At 33.0% G+C, this 16,692-nt stretch overlaps 1 protein-coding gene across 1 annotated transcript in view; it reads right to left on the bottom strand.

The window, feature by feature from the left end:
* LOC125077199 (probable G-protein coupled receptor 158) overlaps positions 1-16,692 on the bottom strand; it is a 191,068-nt gene that overhangs the window by 52,837 nt on the left and 121,539 nt on the right. Inside the window, exon 2 of the mRNA XM_047689059.1 lies at positions 3,792-4,577. Coding sequence (XP_047545015.1) covers positions 3,792-4,577 — 786 coding nt within the window. The remainder of the gene's footprint in view (positions 1-3,791; positions 4,578-16,692) is intronic.

The following is a 16,692-nucleotide window of genomic DNA, read 5'->3' as shown; positions in this document are numbered from 1 at the left end:
AGGAAGTACTTTTCTTACAAAGTTTAAATGGAATTCTCGTATCTTGTGATCAAATCAAATAAAATTTAAGTATTATATTCAAATTCATCCATGTCAATAATATAAATGCGAAACATACTCTGGCACTGATTACATACATATATAATTGTATTTAACTAACATGACTGTATTTTTAGATGTTGAAAAAGAGTAACTACTGAGTTACTTGCCGAGAAGAACCGTCTCGGTAGAGTACATTCCGAACCGGTGGTAGCTTCACTTAATATAGTTTGTTAAATGACGATTCAAATGTGTTTGTAAAAGCCTACTTGAATAGAGTATATTTTGGTTGATTGATTGGCTGTCTGACTGCTCTTCCACGGCTAAGTCACTAAGCTGAAAAAGCTTTTGGTGAAATTTAACGTAAACCCCAACGCTGAACGCTACTTTTTTTAAGTTCACCCCTCTGTGTTATAATTGAGAATAAAGGTTCCAGTGTTATTAAGTTTTATAAATTTTGCTCGGGTAAGGAAGTGGGTTCAGCTAGAATACAGTAAGGGATTATCTTAAGAAAATATTATATTTACTAAACTTACTTGGCACACACAGACCATCAGATATTCTACCGACAAACAGCAGTGCCCAGTATTGTTGTGTTCTGTTTTGTAGGTAGCCAGTGTACCTACAGACACAACGGAGATAACATCTTAGTTCTCAACGTTGGTTGCGCATTTCTGACAGCACTATCGTCTAAGAGCGGTGGTGACCACTTACCATCAATTGGCCCTTTTGCTCGTCCACCTACCTATATCGTAAAAAAGAGTAAATACAGTGGCTGTTTATTATCATCTATATACAATTATTCCATTTGTATTTAATTTATACAATTGCATAAATAAACTGTTTTTCTCGGTAGAACTGCAATCCTATTCAGACGTAAGTTTGTATTCAACATAATGTTATGGAATGAAGTTTCAATCGTGCTCCTAATAATTTACTAAAATAAACTAAATTATAATTTTCATCATTTAAACATTATATTAAAGCTATAATCAAAAACTAGTTAAAATTTATTTAACCCTATTATAGTTTTAATGTATTTTATACTATCTCGAAGGCAGATTGGAAACAGTCAACCTAATCAATATCAATAACATTCACCTGAAGAAATTGACTCTAATAGGTGTAAGCCGTGCTTAATCTGGGATCTAGTATCCTTGTAATTATACTCATTCATACAAGTATGCAAAGTATTGCGACATGAACTGAAAAATATGTTGCGTATTACAACAGTTCAATTTTAATTGTTCCGCATAATATAATATGATATATTTAGGTATACGTTTTAAGTGAACAAATTTTATATGGTTAATAAATAATGTTTGAATAAAGATCGAGTTTCCGCCTCCGCGAACAATAAAATTCTTCCTGGAGTGAGGTATTCATTTCAGTAATAAAATTCGGCAAATATTTTTAACTTTGCCAATTAATAAATTGGAATATTTTGTTACATATAAGAAATATTAAAGGAAGGTTTTACAGATAATAAAGAAGCAAGGAGAATATTTGTATTACGTAAAGATAAAATTTTATGTGAATATATATTTAGTTGTTGGAAAAAAACAATTTGGTGGTAGGGCTTCGTGCAAGCTGGGTAGGTACCACCCAATCATTACATATTCTAACGCTAAAAAAGAATACTTTACTGGTACTACCGCTAGTACCGTTTTATAAAAATTTGAAGGGTCGGTGAGGTAACTATAGGACAAGGGACATGTAAGTTCTCAGGTTAGTAACGCATTAGTGTTCTAAGGATTGGTAAATATTACTTACGGCGCCAATGTCTAAATGCGACGGTGACCCATTTTATTGGTGGCTACTTTATTTGTAAAAAAAATTCTATTGTATTTCTCGTAGGTTCTGTTTGGTAGAATCTCAATTTCGTAACAATTTACATTTTTATAATCTTGTTAATTGATAATTAAAAAAAACTTGTAAAAGCCTGCTTAAAGTAAATTTTGTTTTTAATTACTTAACTAATTTCTAATAAATATTCATTACAAACAAAACAACACCCCCTTTTGAGGAGAAGATTTGGCGCATGTTCCACCACGCTGCTCCAATGGGTTTTCCTTCACCGCCGAGCACGATATGAATTATAAACACAAAGAAAGCACATGAAAATTCAGTAGTGCTTGCCTGGGTTTGAACCCGCAATCATCAATTAAGATGCACGTGTTCGAGCCACTGAGCTAACTCGGCTCAAAAAAAAATTTTTCATTTTATAAAAAAAAACAATATATGTTTTTAAAATCCAATATAAAAAGTAAAGATTTTGACCTTGTATTGTTGTGTTCTAGTTTCGAGTAACTGAGCCATTACCCTATTCACTGTAATAAATTATCTGTACGTCTTACAAATCAATCTGTCAATGTTGACAAAGGCACTTATTACAAGTCCATTCTCTCGTGTAGGTATCTTATTTACTTTTGAATTTATTTAAAATACTAAAAGCCAAACAGATAAATGTGTCATAAAAATCAAGTATCACATTTTTATAAAGTGAAATGCAAAAAAAAAAAAGAAAATCTTGTGCAAAATTTAATTACATTTACTTTCAAAGAGAAATTAATTAGGTGCTCCTAAGGGCTACTGACGCCAGTGAATTACGAGAGGTCAGTAAAAATGTTTGAAGTCATATGCATAAAATTAAATTTGTAACATAAATTACTAATTATTATTAATAAATAAAAGATTCTAGATATTTCAATTTGTCGTCTACATGAACTTTAGTCGCTTTTAATAATAAAAGAGAATATTTATTTTGGATATACCTTTGAAAACTATCTTATCTGTTAAGTTTCCGGCACATAAAACACCGGCAAACACGTTTTTTTTTATGCCATATGATAAGTGGTCACCACCGCCCATAGACAATGGCGATGTAAGGAATAGTTAATATGTCTTAATGCGCCACCAACCTTGGGAACTAAGATGTCATGTCCCTTGTGCCTTTAGTTACACTGGCTTACTCACCCTTTAAATCGGAATACAACAATACTGAGTACTGTTGTTTGGCGATAGAATATCTGCTGAGGGGATGGTTTCTACCCAGACGAGCTCGCACAAAGCCCTACCACCAAGTGAGTGGTTTGAAGGAGAATGAGCCAATAACTTTCTAACAAGTCCAAGGGATATAACACAGTTTCATTTAGTTTAATAAGAAGCATGTAAAAGAAGGCTCGAGGAACTGTGGCCCCGTGGATGTTGTAAAAGTAAATAAAAAAAAAAATGGTGGCGCATTGGTGCTATGGAGGAATGGTTAATATGCTTTTTTGTATCAATGTCTATGGGCAATGTTGACTTACCATCATGAGGCCCATGCATCAGACCACCTAAATATATGACATAAAAATCATAATTATTAAACGAAGGCAATATTGCACACTTTTAAATTAAATCTGATAATAAGTTTACCGTAACTTAAGCAAGGGATTAATCTAATTTAATTAGTAAGTCTATCATTTGGATTATCGTTTAATTTCAATCAGATGCATTTAATGTATTAATAAATATTTTACATAAGAAGAATAACATATAACTAGTTAAAAAACATTAATTATAAACTCGGAAATAATTAATGTATATAAACTGGTTTTGTCAATGTTTTAATTGGGCTTTTGTTATTGGTAAGTATTATGTTTGTTTTATGAATTTAAAACAACTTACTTGTCTTATTTCTTTACATACCAAATTGTGACAACAAATTGTCATTAATAATTAAAACGCTGGCTCTTGTAACTTTTACTCACCTCTCCTAAACTGATTGTGGTTTCGAATCACGCGCTCGGCATTCTTGCGGGCTATGTAAAACCATTCGGAGGTGTTGCTCAAATATTTGTATTCAACAGCCAGATCCTTCGCCAATATCGGACCTTCGGGTAACCGATAAGCAAATGGACAAAAAAGTTGATAGTCCTTGTATTGATATTGATCGTAACAATTACCAGCAGCAAAAACGTCATCATCAAATTCGACCATCGAAAAAACGCTCGCATGAAGCAAGTATTCGTTATGCATCACTGTCGGTCCCGCGTACTTCCATAGCCTGGTTAGCATATTCGCTCTGTTGACAGCTACATCAGCTTCTATTCTAAATCTTTCTTGAGCGTATCTATCTACGACTCCCTCACCTAAATTGAGATGAGTCCCAGCAGTACAATTCTCACCTAACAAATGTTGCGTTTCTATTAATCTTAGAAATTTAGTTACAACGTCTTCGTGTACACTTGGTCTCACAACTGTCACATTCTCCGAATTATTTGTATCATTAACTATACTGTCTTTGACGTTCGCGTCTGGATTTGTGTCATATGACATCCTTTGTGTATCGTTGTCATAGCTATGTTCTACATTTATAAAATGGTCTAACAACGAGACATCGTTTGTTGTGTCTCTAGGAATTACATTTCCCGAGAAATTCCCGAAATATTTCTGAAACATATCTGGTGTTGTTTCTTTATATCCGTCTTCGTCTGGAGCTCCATATGGCCTGAGGGCTGATACGACTGGATCTTCACCGGATTTATCGATGCTCTCTGTAACAAAAATAAAAATAGTATTACTTTTATTTCCTTGACGTGAGTTAAGATTAAAATATATTTTGTAGGATTAATTTATATGGCAGGAAATATGGAACGTACATTTCGAAAGTACCGATTAAAATAAAGCTTAAAAATTCAATATATATTCGAAGGATATGATTTTTTTTGATACGCAATATTTCATAAAAATATTTAATCTCACTCGGCATGCAAATATAGAATTTTTCCATTTTATTTTAAAGTAATTGAAAGTAGGACAGTTATTTAAGTAACCAGCGATATTTATGCGATATTCGACTTTATTAAAAAACTGATTCTTTTATTTAGTAGCACCGACAAAGATATATGTAAAGACGGTATTCCTATAAAGGGGATTTAGTCGGAGCAACGGGCTTGTAAAATCAGCTATCTCGCCTTGTAAAGGAGGATTTTGTTTATGAGAACAACAAATTGCGACTTTCATTACGAGGCGAGGCAATTGATGGGGCAGCATTATTTATTGAAAGCAATTTGAGACTGTTCTGCGTGAGGAACAATAATTCTGTGAATAAAAAATTGAGTCTGAATGTCTTTGTGATTATGATATAACGGTTTAATTGTATGATGAAGCGTTCTTTTAAAATGCCTAATAAATCAACGGTGTCTTGTTTTATTTCGTCGTATAAATTTACTAAAGGCTCGTACAGAAATATGTATAAGGCATATTTAATACAAGAGAAAATAATTTGTAAGGAGAAGTTATATATTTTAATTTCATATGTGACAAATGACATTTAGAATAGTTGCCCACTAATCGATCGTGCTAATATTTACCATATATTTTTGGTGCTGGTAACAATACAATATAGCGTTGGATCTATTTAATCTTACGAAACTATTATTAAAACAAAAAACAATATTAAAGCTGGTTCACCTAAAATATGTTTAAATATAATTTAAAATAGCACTTTGGTTAATTTATAATAATTGTATTACATTTTGTAAGCAATAAAGCGGATAATTGTTGAATAATTATAATATAGAATCATAAGATCACAAACGATGATCATTCCAGTAGCATGTGCCAAAGATCTCTTGATGCCTAGACGAGACGGAGTGGGTACCGCTAATTTTTAGTAGTGATTATTTCAGTGCGTTAGGGGTGGACTAGGTGTTCGAGAAAATAGTCAGTTCCACGTAACCATACATTCATGTAGTGGAAAGGCGTAACATTTTTTTCCAGAAAGATAATAAAGGGCAAATGTTGATGCATTTAATAACGTATATAAAAAATTTATGTATTTTCTTTAATAGTACATAAGTACATTCTATAATCCGTCACTCACAATGACGACAAATCTAACATGCAAAGAAGCTGTAGGATAGGTAGAGGTAGCGGTATGTAAACTCTACCTTCTTCCAAACTCCGGGATGCTACTGGGAATTTTTCAATAGAAAAATCCAATAACTATTTACTACTGCTTTAATTTGAAGATTCGATCCAGGAGCTTACAGTCGACGGTGTTATAAGCTATCTACTATACCAACGCGGCATTTCATCCAATAAAATACTAAGGAATGAACACTCTCAATATATCTAATGTACGCATTTGTGGTTACGTTTTTATTATCTTCCTTGAACAAATTTATGTTCCTTTACATTTCCATACTCCTTACAATCAATTCTCTTATAATCTGATACTTTTATATTTACCTTCCAAAGTCTGTTATTCGGCCATAAATTGCGTTTTCGTTGGCGAAAATAATGTTTTCCAATCATTCTCATAAATGCAGTATTGTTAATGCCATTCGAGATATTACTATTGTGAAAGTATTGATATTAAAATCTAGGCTCAAGGCGTTTTACAAGATTGTATTTAATTTTAAGCCACTATTGGGTTTTTATGGATATTCGATCGAGATGAATCGGTAAGAAGATCAGAACATACATACATCATAACCTTCCATTTGGTCTCACAATAGTGGTATATATTATACACACATCGTTTTTTTATGTAAAAGGTAGGATACATAGGTTACCTCATGTTAAGTGGTCGACACCACCCTAAAACATGGGGATGCAGTCAGAAATAAACCTTATATAACAAAAAAATTACCGTTTGATCTAAGATTACGATTCACAATAATTGGAAAAATTTCAAAATAACATCAGTATTGAAACGTATATCTTGTCTTGGAAGGTTTTATTGACTTTCCGGAGATGGAATCTCGGTGTCTTCAGTTTATTTTTATTTTTCACGTTGATATAATAATCAAAATTGAATCTATCCAAATAATGAACAGAATGGTAAATATATATATATAACATACTTATGCATATAGTAACGTAACTGTGGGTGATCAAATTTTGTTGAAAAATCTGTAAGAGAAGAACGAGAATCATAATAAATACTATCGTACATGTTATGTTTTTTTTCAGTTAAACTGTGGATTATATCTATAAAAATTGACAAAGTCATATTGATCCTGCATTTTAATAAATAATAAATAATTTTAATCGAAATCTTACGTATATTGCTGTCCCTATATATTTGCAGAATAACCCAAATGTACAATTTATTTTAATATATTCACATAAAGGATTGGCTTAAGGCTGCAATAGAGGAATACAATTTTATTAATACCTCTATATAAAAAATCTGCTATAAAAATAAGCTGCTCGCTACAATGGACCGTTTCACGGAGCGTGTATAAAACTTCGATACACTTGTGAAGCCGATACAGACAGCGTTCATTAATACATAACATACTTAAGTATGGCATGTGATGGTTAAGTTAAGCCTCAACGACGTCATTTGTTTAAAAAATTAGTAATAGATGCAAAATAAAATGTATATAACTATCAGGACAGTGTAATACAATTTAAGTCAGTTTGTTAGCCATTTTTAAACATATATTATTAGGCAGTTATTTTCAATATATATTTACAATCTGAGTGTAGACCACACTTAGCTTGACCACTGAAAATATTTGAATGATTTGAATATAATTAATATAATGTAGGAAGTTAAGCCTACGTATATAAGGCGTCGACGAGCTGCACTCGGGGCGTATTCGTTCGTTAGTCTACGGAGGGTTCTCTTGATTGTCGATCGTAACGATTATTTTATTTTACCTCCACTGTTGTTAAAGTTAATCACCTGATGTATATATAATAAAATCTAATTGTCTTATTAAGTATTCAAATATTTTTTTTTTATTCCTCTTGTGATCTCTTTTGATAATTATTCGTAACGTAAACGTAACGTTATACTGCTAAACATCTTAGTGATAGTATAATTGTAATATTGTAGATACAGGCACAAAGATTATATATTAGTTTGCCATAATTAGTGCATAGTACAGTGAAAGATATGATTTATACTTCTCATAGTTAGCGCAAAGGTGATCGCTCATATCATTTTTTTTGCTTGACCGCCTTCCTAATCATTAAAACTACACAATTTGATGACCTCCGTGGTCGAGGAGTGTGCATACCGGTTTTCATGGTTACGCCACTCCGAGGTCCCAGGCTCGATTCCCGGCCGAGACAACGTAGAAAAAGTTCATTAGTTTTTTATGTTGTCTTGGGTCTGGGTGTATGTGGTACCGTCGTTACTTCTGATTTTCCATAATACAAGTGCTTCAGCTACTTACATTGGATCAGAGGAATATATGTGATGTTTTTATATTATATATATTATATAATCACGTAAATATGTTCTCTGTTGTGTACTTAACCTCATATAACTAGTAAATTTAGTAATATACAAACATAAAAACGTTATGAGTTCGTTGTAATCATCTCTGACATAAAACAAAAATATATTTTCAACAATAAAGGTACTGCTTACAGTAACGGTTAAATGCTTGAATGCTATGAAATAGTAATAGCTTAGAATTAAGTAAAGAAACAGCCCATAATTTTTCCACTGTTGGGCTACGGGAGTAAGCCTTAGAGGAAAAGGTGTGCAGCTTTTTCAACCACGCTGCTCCAATGCAGATTGGTGGGTTAGGTTAGCATGTGGCAAAATTTCATTGTAAATATACACATGTAGATTTCCTCTCGGTATTTTCCCGCACCGCCGACCCCGATTCCAGAGACCCAGTGGTTCCTGGCTGGATTTAAATACGTATCAACGATTAAGATGCACGCGTCCTTACCACCGAGCCATCTGGGCTCTCTCATCTAGCCTTGATTTGAAACAACACAATTTTTAGCTTCTCAAAATATATAGATTCTGATTAACGCCTTCCTCGATTTTTCTTTATTGTGGTACAAGGATAAACAAAGAAATCGATAGGTAGCTGGAGACTTGGTCAACAAACTTGCCGCTTATCTAGAACACGAAGACAATCGGAACGCTTGATCCGAATAAACGCAAGGAATAAGCGAGAGCGTAGTGTGTTAGTGTACTGTTCTTGCTTTACAATACAGATTGAGATTACAATTATATTATAAAGAAACGGATATTACTCCTTTATAATATTAGTGCAGATAATATTATTATGCCTACTATTAGCGGTATAAAAGTTTAGTCTATTAAGGTAATATATTTCATCGACGAAGAATATATTATTATAGGATTGGACTTCGTGGTATGTACTACTAAGTAACTACTGAGTTTCTTGCCGATTCTAGAGAATCTACATTCCGAGCCGATAGTAGCTTTGCTTTTGATATAGTTCTGTAAAATGACGATTACAAATTGCTCGTAAAATATACTTAAATAAAGTATATTTTAATTTTATTTGATTTAAAGGTATATTGTATCTGGATGTAGGTGTGGCCAGTATCGTCGGTATTTTTAGTATAAAGTTCTGTTATAGCATAATAAAAGAAATTTTTAGAAATAACTATGACAAATAAATCCTTTAAACCTTTTTTTATATAGCATAGGTTGGCGGATGAGCATATAGGCCACCTGATGGTAAGTTGTCACCACCACTCATAGACACAATGAAGAAATATGTTGTGTCCATTGTGCCTGTATTTACACTGGCTCACTCACCCTTTAAACCGGAACACAACAATACTGTAATAATGAGTACTATTGTTTAGCGGTAGAATATATGATGAGTGAGTGATACCTACCCAGACGGGCTTGCACAAAGCCCTATCGCCAAGTAACCTTTTATTAACACTTATTACTTAAATGTAACCTGTTATTACTTGGTTATTATTATTTTTATTTTAAACAAGCAATTTATGAAAAGTTGCTTGTTTAAAATAAAAATGAAACGATTAAATAGTTTTTATTGCAATAGTAAAAAAAGCTCAACTAGTTTAAATTTATTGCAAATGTTAAACTAGAAATTACTTAATAAAGAGTAAAATAGGTAAAAAAATCTCCCTCAAAGCCTTTGAAAGGCGGCCGCGATAAGAGCTGCTTGAATTTTTCCACGCCAAACAAACCGGGCTTACATATTTAAATTAATTTTTCCACTAATAAAACGCTTTGAGCGACGTTTGCCGAATAGAGAAATAAACAAATCTTTTAGTAGTTGCAGTACGGCTTTTGTTATAAGTTCAACCCTCATTATAAATCAAAGGGAATTTTACACAGTGTTTAACTAGTTCAAATCTGAAAGTACCTTAGTACCTGAGCCGTACGTAATATTATTATAATTTATAAGTTTTATATTTTTGGTAGTATTTTTATTATTTCTTGGTGGTATGTAGCTATGTGGCACTCATCAGATATTCTACCGCCAAACAACAGTACTCAGTCTTGCTGTTTTCCGGTTTGAAGGCTGAGTCAGCCAGTGTAACTAGAGGCACAAGGGACATTATATCTTAGTTCCCAAGGCTGCGGGCACATTGGCGATGTGAGGAATGGTTAATATTTCTTACAGCGCATTGTCTATGGGCGGTGGTGACCACTTACCATCAGAGGGCCAAATCCTCATCCGCCAACATCTGCCATAAAAAATAATAATTAATTAGCAATATTTAGTAAGAAGTTTAATTAATTTGTTTAAGTTTATTTACTTTGTTAGTAGTATACAGAAAAGTATTTTAAGTTCTCAACACTTGCCCGCGAGTGGAAAGTTGTACATTATAAATTTGAAAAATATTAATTTAAAACCTTAACGAAAGCTCTTAGCATAGCCACTAGCATAGCGTAACATTGTATTTGCATAATTTATTTGCTTCATTTACACAAATATTAATAATGACGTCAATTTCAAAGGACATCGTTATATAAAGAGTTAAAATAACTCATAATATTTGCATTGACCGTCCACATTTATTTTGCTCAGAGAAAGATATTTATTTTTCAAGTTACGCTTACAAAATTAATATAGAATATTATATATTATACTTAAACTAGCGACCCGCCCCGGCTTCGCACGGCTGCAATGTGGGGTAATACCTAAGAGACATATACCATCGCGGACTTTTTTGAAGACCGTTTTAAGGTGTACAATACTGTAGTACATTATTTTGATCTATCTCGTAGGGTTCAGCCAGCGATTACAATGTAAGCGCAAAAAATGTATAAATTTACGACATCACATTAGAAACTTTTAAAATTATCAGTGTTACTTAACTATATTGTCTATGTATTATATACAAAAACCTTCCTCTTGAATCACTCCATCTATTAAAAAAAACTGCATCAAAATCCGTTGCGTAGTTTTAAAGATTTAAGCATACAAAGGGACATAGGGAAAGAGAAAGCGACTTTGTTTTATACTATGTAAAGATAATCAAAGCACGCGCTAATATGTATATAGGTATGTATATATATCTTATTAATTCTGTTCACAACAATCACACATATGCATGTACATATATTTTATTTTAAAGTAAAACAAATATAAACAAAATACATATAAAAAAGATATATATCTAGGATCGAAAACAAACATATTTATAAATGCAGTTAAACTTGTATATTAGGGAAGCGAGTTTAAGGAAGTTGTTTGTATTGAGACGAATTTTTCGAAAAGTGATCGGCAAATCTTATTTTATATGGATGCTAGATAGGGTATGTAACGGTAGGTGGTCACCACAGCCGCTAGATTGACGCCGTAAAAACCTTTAATAATTCCTTACATCGCCAAAGCAACACCAAACTTAGGAATAACCAATCTTATGTTCTTTGTACCTATAGTTACAATGGCTAACTGGCTCTCTGCTCTGCCGGTAGAAAATGATGAGTAGGTGGTGCCTAGCCACACAGGTTGCAAAAGTCCAGCAAGAAAATTTTAAATATTACTATATATTGACATTTTAGTTATATGCACGTAGACCATTTTGTGTTGACCATGATACAACAGTAGCTTTAGCCCAGGATCGAAGATATAGTAAATCGTTTCGCGTATATTTTGTGTTTCCTGTCATAGATAAAAAGTGTGTTATATATCAACTATTAATTGTAAAAGTTGGTTGAAAATTGTGATCGCTACGAAAATACGCCAAGCTAAGTCATGTTCCGCAATAAAAGATTCAAATTGCTGTCACGAATTTGACGCACGGTTACTACAGTATGAATATGCTATGTTAATATTATTAATAACGATCTTAGATAATACTAATACTTGACGCGATTTCACATGGACATGGTTGCTTGGAAACTCAATTTTATGATTTTTCAGTAGCTCTTTATACAACTCACTCATTTTTTTTGTCTGTTTGTTATTTGCTGTTGCTCTATTGGCTTTTATAGTCACCGGACGTGGAGGCGAGTACTAGACTCAGCCTTGAAGTTTGAGCCCTCTCGGGCTTCGAGTGACGTTCGTCCTGAGTCGTCGGTGTCCCTTATGAGGTCGTACCTCGGCTCAGAAAGTAGTCAGTAGAGTGGGGAGCGTTTCTGCTCGTAAATGCTGTAAGTGTGTAGTGTGTACTATTTTCCCCACGAAAGGACAGTGTTGCCACTCCAAGATTTCATTGCCTAATAGATGGTAGCAAAGAAACGTACTAAAACATAATAAATCAAAAGAGAACTTCAATGTTTTATGTAACAAAAAGTAGCTTCTATGTTGTGAATACTTCAATCAATAATATGTACACTTAACTTTTTCAAATATCTTTAATTATTGAGTACTTTTATATTTATTTATGTTTTAAACTTAGTTAAAGCCGTCAATATATTTTTTTTCTTTTTTTAAATTTCTTCTATCCTTATTCGATCAAATTACCTTGAAATATTTTCATCCTCTTATTTATTAAGATCTATTCCATCTTAACTTTTTGCTTTATCATTAAGAACCTTTTAAGTTATTAAAATGAAGTTGTCTTGCCGTGACAAATTGAGACTACTTAGAAAATTGAGTTCGGTTTAAAACTTAGAGTTCGTTTAATCTTATGATTTTAGACACTTTAATATAAATCCAATTAAATAGGATTTTGTAGGAATTGGAACAGAATAAGATACTACTATAAATTATGTTGAGATTACTTTTAGCAGTTTAGTTACTGTATTTGGATAGTTATAGCTATATTTCTGTGATGTTATCGTTTTAATGTGATGTTAAAAGTGCTATCACTTCAGACGCAATTTCCATAGTATTTTTTTTATGATTTCGGTAGGCGGACGAGCAAAAGTGCCACCTGATGGTAAGTGGTCGCCACCGCATATAGACAATGGCGTTGTAAGAAATATTAACCATTCCTTACATCACCAATGCACCACCAACCTTGGGAACTAAGATGTTACGGCCCTTGTGCCTGTAGTTACACTGGCTCACTCACCCTTCAAACCGGAACACAACAATACTGTTTAGAAAGAAAGAAAGAAAGAAAGAAAGAACACTTTTATTTGTTTAGCGGTAGAACATGTGATGGTACCTACCCAGACGGGTTTTCACAAAGCCCTATCACCAAGTGAGGTGAATTTTCTTAGTATAAGTAATTTTCGTTACTTTGCAGGTTCTAGTCGATTAAAGGGCAATATGTTAAAATAGCTGGAATATTTCGATGAACGAAAAAGTTCTGATAAGAAACCTACCCAGCTGTAGGAAGCTGAAATAACGACGATCATAATGTGATAACCATTGTCGTGTTCATTAGCTAGTATTGATATCCAGAACGGAAGATTATAAAACTTTAGGAAATTATAGTACAATTGATATCTTGTTAATCTGTAAACGTTTAGTATGGCGTAACAACATTAATTATTATTATTTAAGGACTTCATGTTAATAATTCTCATGTAAATAAATACTATGATTGTTGAGTTTCACTAGTTTTACGACGGTAGTAACCATTTTTGTATTTGATATTACAGGTCTACTGTATGGTGATACTGATCTGATACTGGTATCCTTGGTTCGTTGTTTAGCATGGCGCGGGAATGTAATCATTGCGAATTGCCAAACTCCAGGCTGCTTCAGATAATCTAGAAATCCTTTTATATATAATATGGGTAGGGAAATGGACTACCTGATGCTAAGAGATCATAGACATAGCGCTATAAGAAATGATAGCCATTCCTTGAAATCGCCAATGTACCATCTACCTTGGGAACTAATCAAATCAAATCAAAATATACTTTATTCAAGTGGCCTTTTGCAAGCACTTTTGTATCGTCATTTAACAAACTATTTAAAGTAAAGCTACCACCGGTTAGGAATGTAGATTCTACCGAGAAGAACCGGCAAGAGATTCAGTACTCACAGTCATGTTAGTTAAATTCAATTATATAATTATGTATGTTATGTCTCCTGTCTGGAAGTCAACAAGCATTAACTTACTAAGATAACCTAACTAAGATGTCAAATCATCCTTTAAACAGAAAGATAACAAATACTAAGTATACTGTGTGGCAGTTATACTGTTGGCAGCATAGACGCTTGCAAAAAGCCCTTCGATCAAGTAAACCACCCGTGACATACAAGTTCACCGCTAGATAAACGAGGAAGTAAATGCAATTATAGACTTTGTTTGCATTTAAATCAATTAAAAAAGTAATTGGCTTCATTACTACGTTACTGTTGATGCAGCTCACCCTACTCATAACATTCACCGTATTATACCGACAGGAACATTCATTTTCTGGTCCCGACTTGCTACAAGAATGCTTGCGTTAGTACAAAGGAGTCTTTGAAGACGTGCATCAAAGTATGTTTATGTCTGTAACCTGTTTTACAACTCACAGACATAAGTATAAGTAAAATTGTTACGGGGTAATGTTGCAGATAATTAAATATTTATTATACAGAATATACAGAAAAGAGCGCTTCGGACTAATAATAATCTTAGCTCTAGGCCATAATTATAAATACATAAATAAATATTGGACAACATCACATACATTACTCTGATCCCAATGTAAGTAGCTAAAGCACTTGTGTTATGGAAAATTAGAAGTAACGACGGTACCACGGTTTTACAATATACATATATAATAACAATAATATACCATTTATTCGGAAGAATATACAAAAATATACCATTCTTATTATCAGTACTTGGAAATAAAAACAAACTTGTAACCGTTGCTGTCTGCTTGCATACGGAACAGATAATGTTTTTGGGTATTGGTTTATGTATATATAATAAAAACACCAGAAAATACAACTTATTTACAATTTGACAAATTAAAAAGATATTAAGATACAGTTATTCAATATTATTTATCTTACTCATTAAAATAATACTGTTTGGGTAGAGATGCTTGGATGTAAGCTCGATTCCAAACGCAGGTCTAATCGAGGACAGTCACTATGGATACTAACGTCAGTGTAAATTTGGTCTATTTTAAAATAGCCGTTATACGAGTTACTTGCCATCGCTGAATGCAGCTTTCCGAAACGATTGATAATGACGATTCAAAAATACTTTATTGTAAAGTTTATTTAAATTAAGTATACTGGATTTCGATTTCAATTTTTTCTTTAGATTTTAATGGGACTCGATGTGTAATATCCTCCAGGACATAAAAGAGTTTTCCAACACGGTTTATAAATGGCAGAGTCCTGAGGTAACGAACATTAAAAAAAAAGGTACAACCTAATCAGGTTGTACCTTTTTTTAATATAATATATATAAAATAATGAGGTTGGCAATCGCCATATTTTAAAGACCATTTCTCTTTTTATTCAAAAACAAAAGTAAATAGTGAAATAGTGAACGAAGAGTCTATAAATGTCCAACGGTTGGGCTAAGGCCTCTGTCCATATGAGAAAAAGGTTAGGAGCTAATTCCATCAAGCTGCTTCAATGAGCACGAGATACATTTTAAGAAACATTTTTCGGTTATGATTTAGGTATATTAACGGCCATTTCACCTTAAAGTAAAATTAATCAGACAAATTTGACTAATCGAAAGAAAGTATTGCTAGCATTATTAAAAAGACTAATTTATTCTTTTTAAATAAACATTATTATCAAAAATCTCCAGTATTTTATTCTATGCACATAGAATATTCACTTGGTAACGCTTTGTAAATGCCTGTCTGAGGAGGTAGGATTTTTTTACCCTTAATAGGCTAGCGTTCGACTCTTATTTTGCCTGATGTTAAGCATCGACACGGTAAGAACTTCTTAACAACACAAAGGTTGTACCTATCGGGAAATACTGACTCAGGCAAAGTATTTCACAGTTTAGCGGTGCGACAAATAAAGGTGGGTTTGATGCGCTTCGTACGCTTCGTGTGTACCACAAATCACATATTCTACTGCCAAACATCTATACTTGGTATCGTTGTATTCTGGTTTGAAAGGGTGAGTGTAGCGGTCACTACAATAACAAATCCCTTGTGATAAGATTACACTTCATTTGTATATTTCTTACAAATGTCTATGAGCGTTACCGTTGCTCATACCCCTTACCATCAGCTGGCTATTTGTCTATTTTAAATAGAATATAATTATTTTTAATTATATTCTATTTAAAATAGGCAACAAACGTTATAACAGTGTAAAGGTTCAATATCTATAATATAATTTATATTGAACGTGCATTTATTTGGCACAAAACCTGGCTCCAGGAGAAGTTTTTCCAATTAGTACTTTGGTCTAACCTTGTACTTGTTCTTAGATTGTTTGCTAACTGACCTTTGAAACGTGAATATGTAAGTGATTTCCGTAATGGCCACAGACAGTCTCATCGAAGACTCGATCGTTTGATCGTGAACTATTTTTGACTATTCCTAGAAGATACGAATGTTTTATTGGACGT

The sequence above is a fragment of the Vanessa atalanta genome, chromosome 1 (genome assembly GCF_905147765.1).
Source record: "Vanessa atalanta chromosome 1, ilVanAtal1.2, whole genome shotgun sequence".
In the NCBI taxonomy this organism is placed as follows: Eukaryota; Metazoa; Arthropoda; class Insecta; order Lepidoptera; family Nymphalidae; genus Vanessa; species Vanessa atalanta.
Note: the sequence above shows the minus strand (reverse complement) of the source record. Positions and strands in the feature narration are given on the sequence as shown.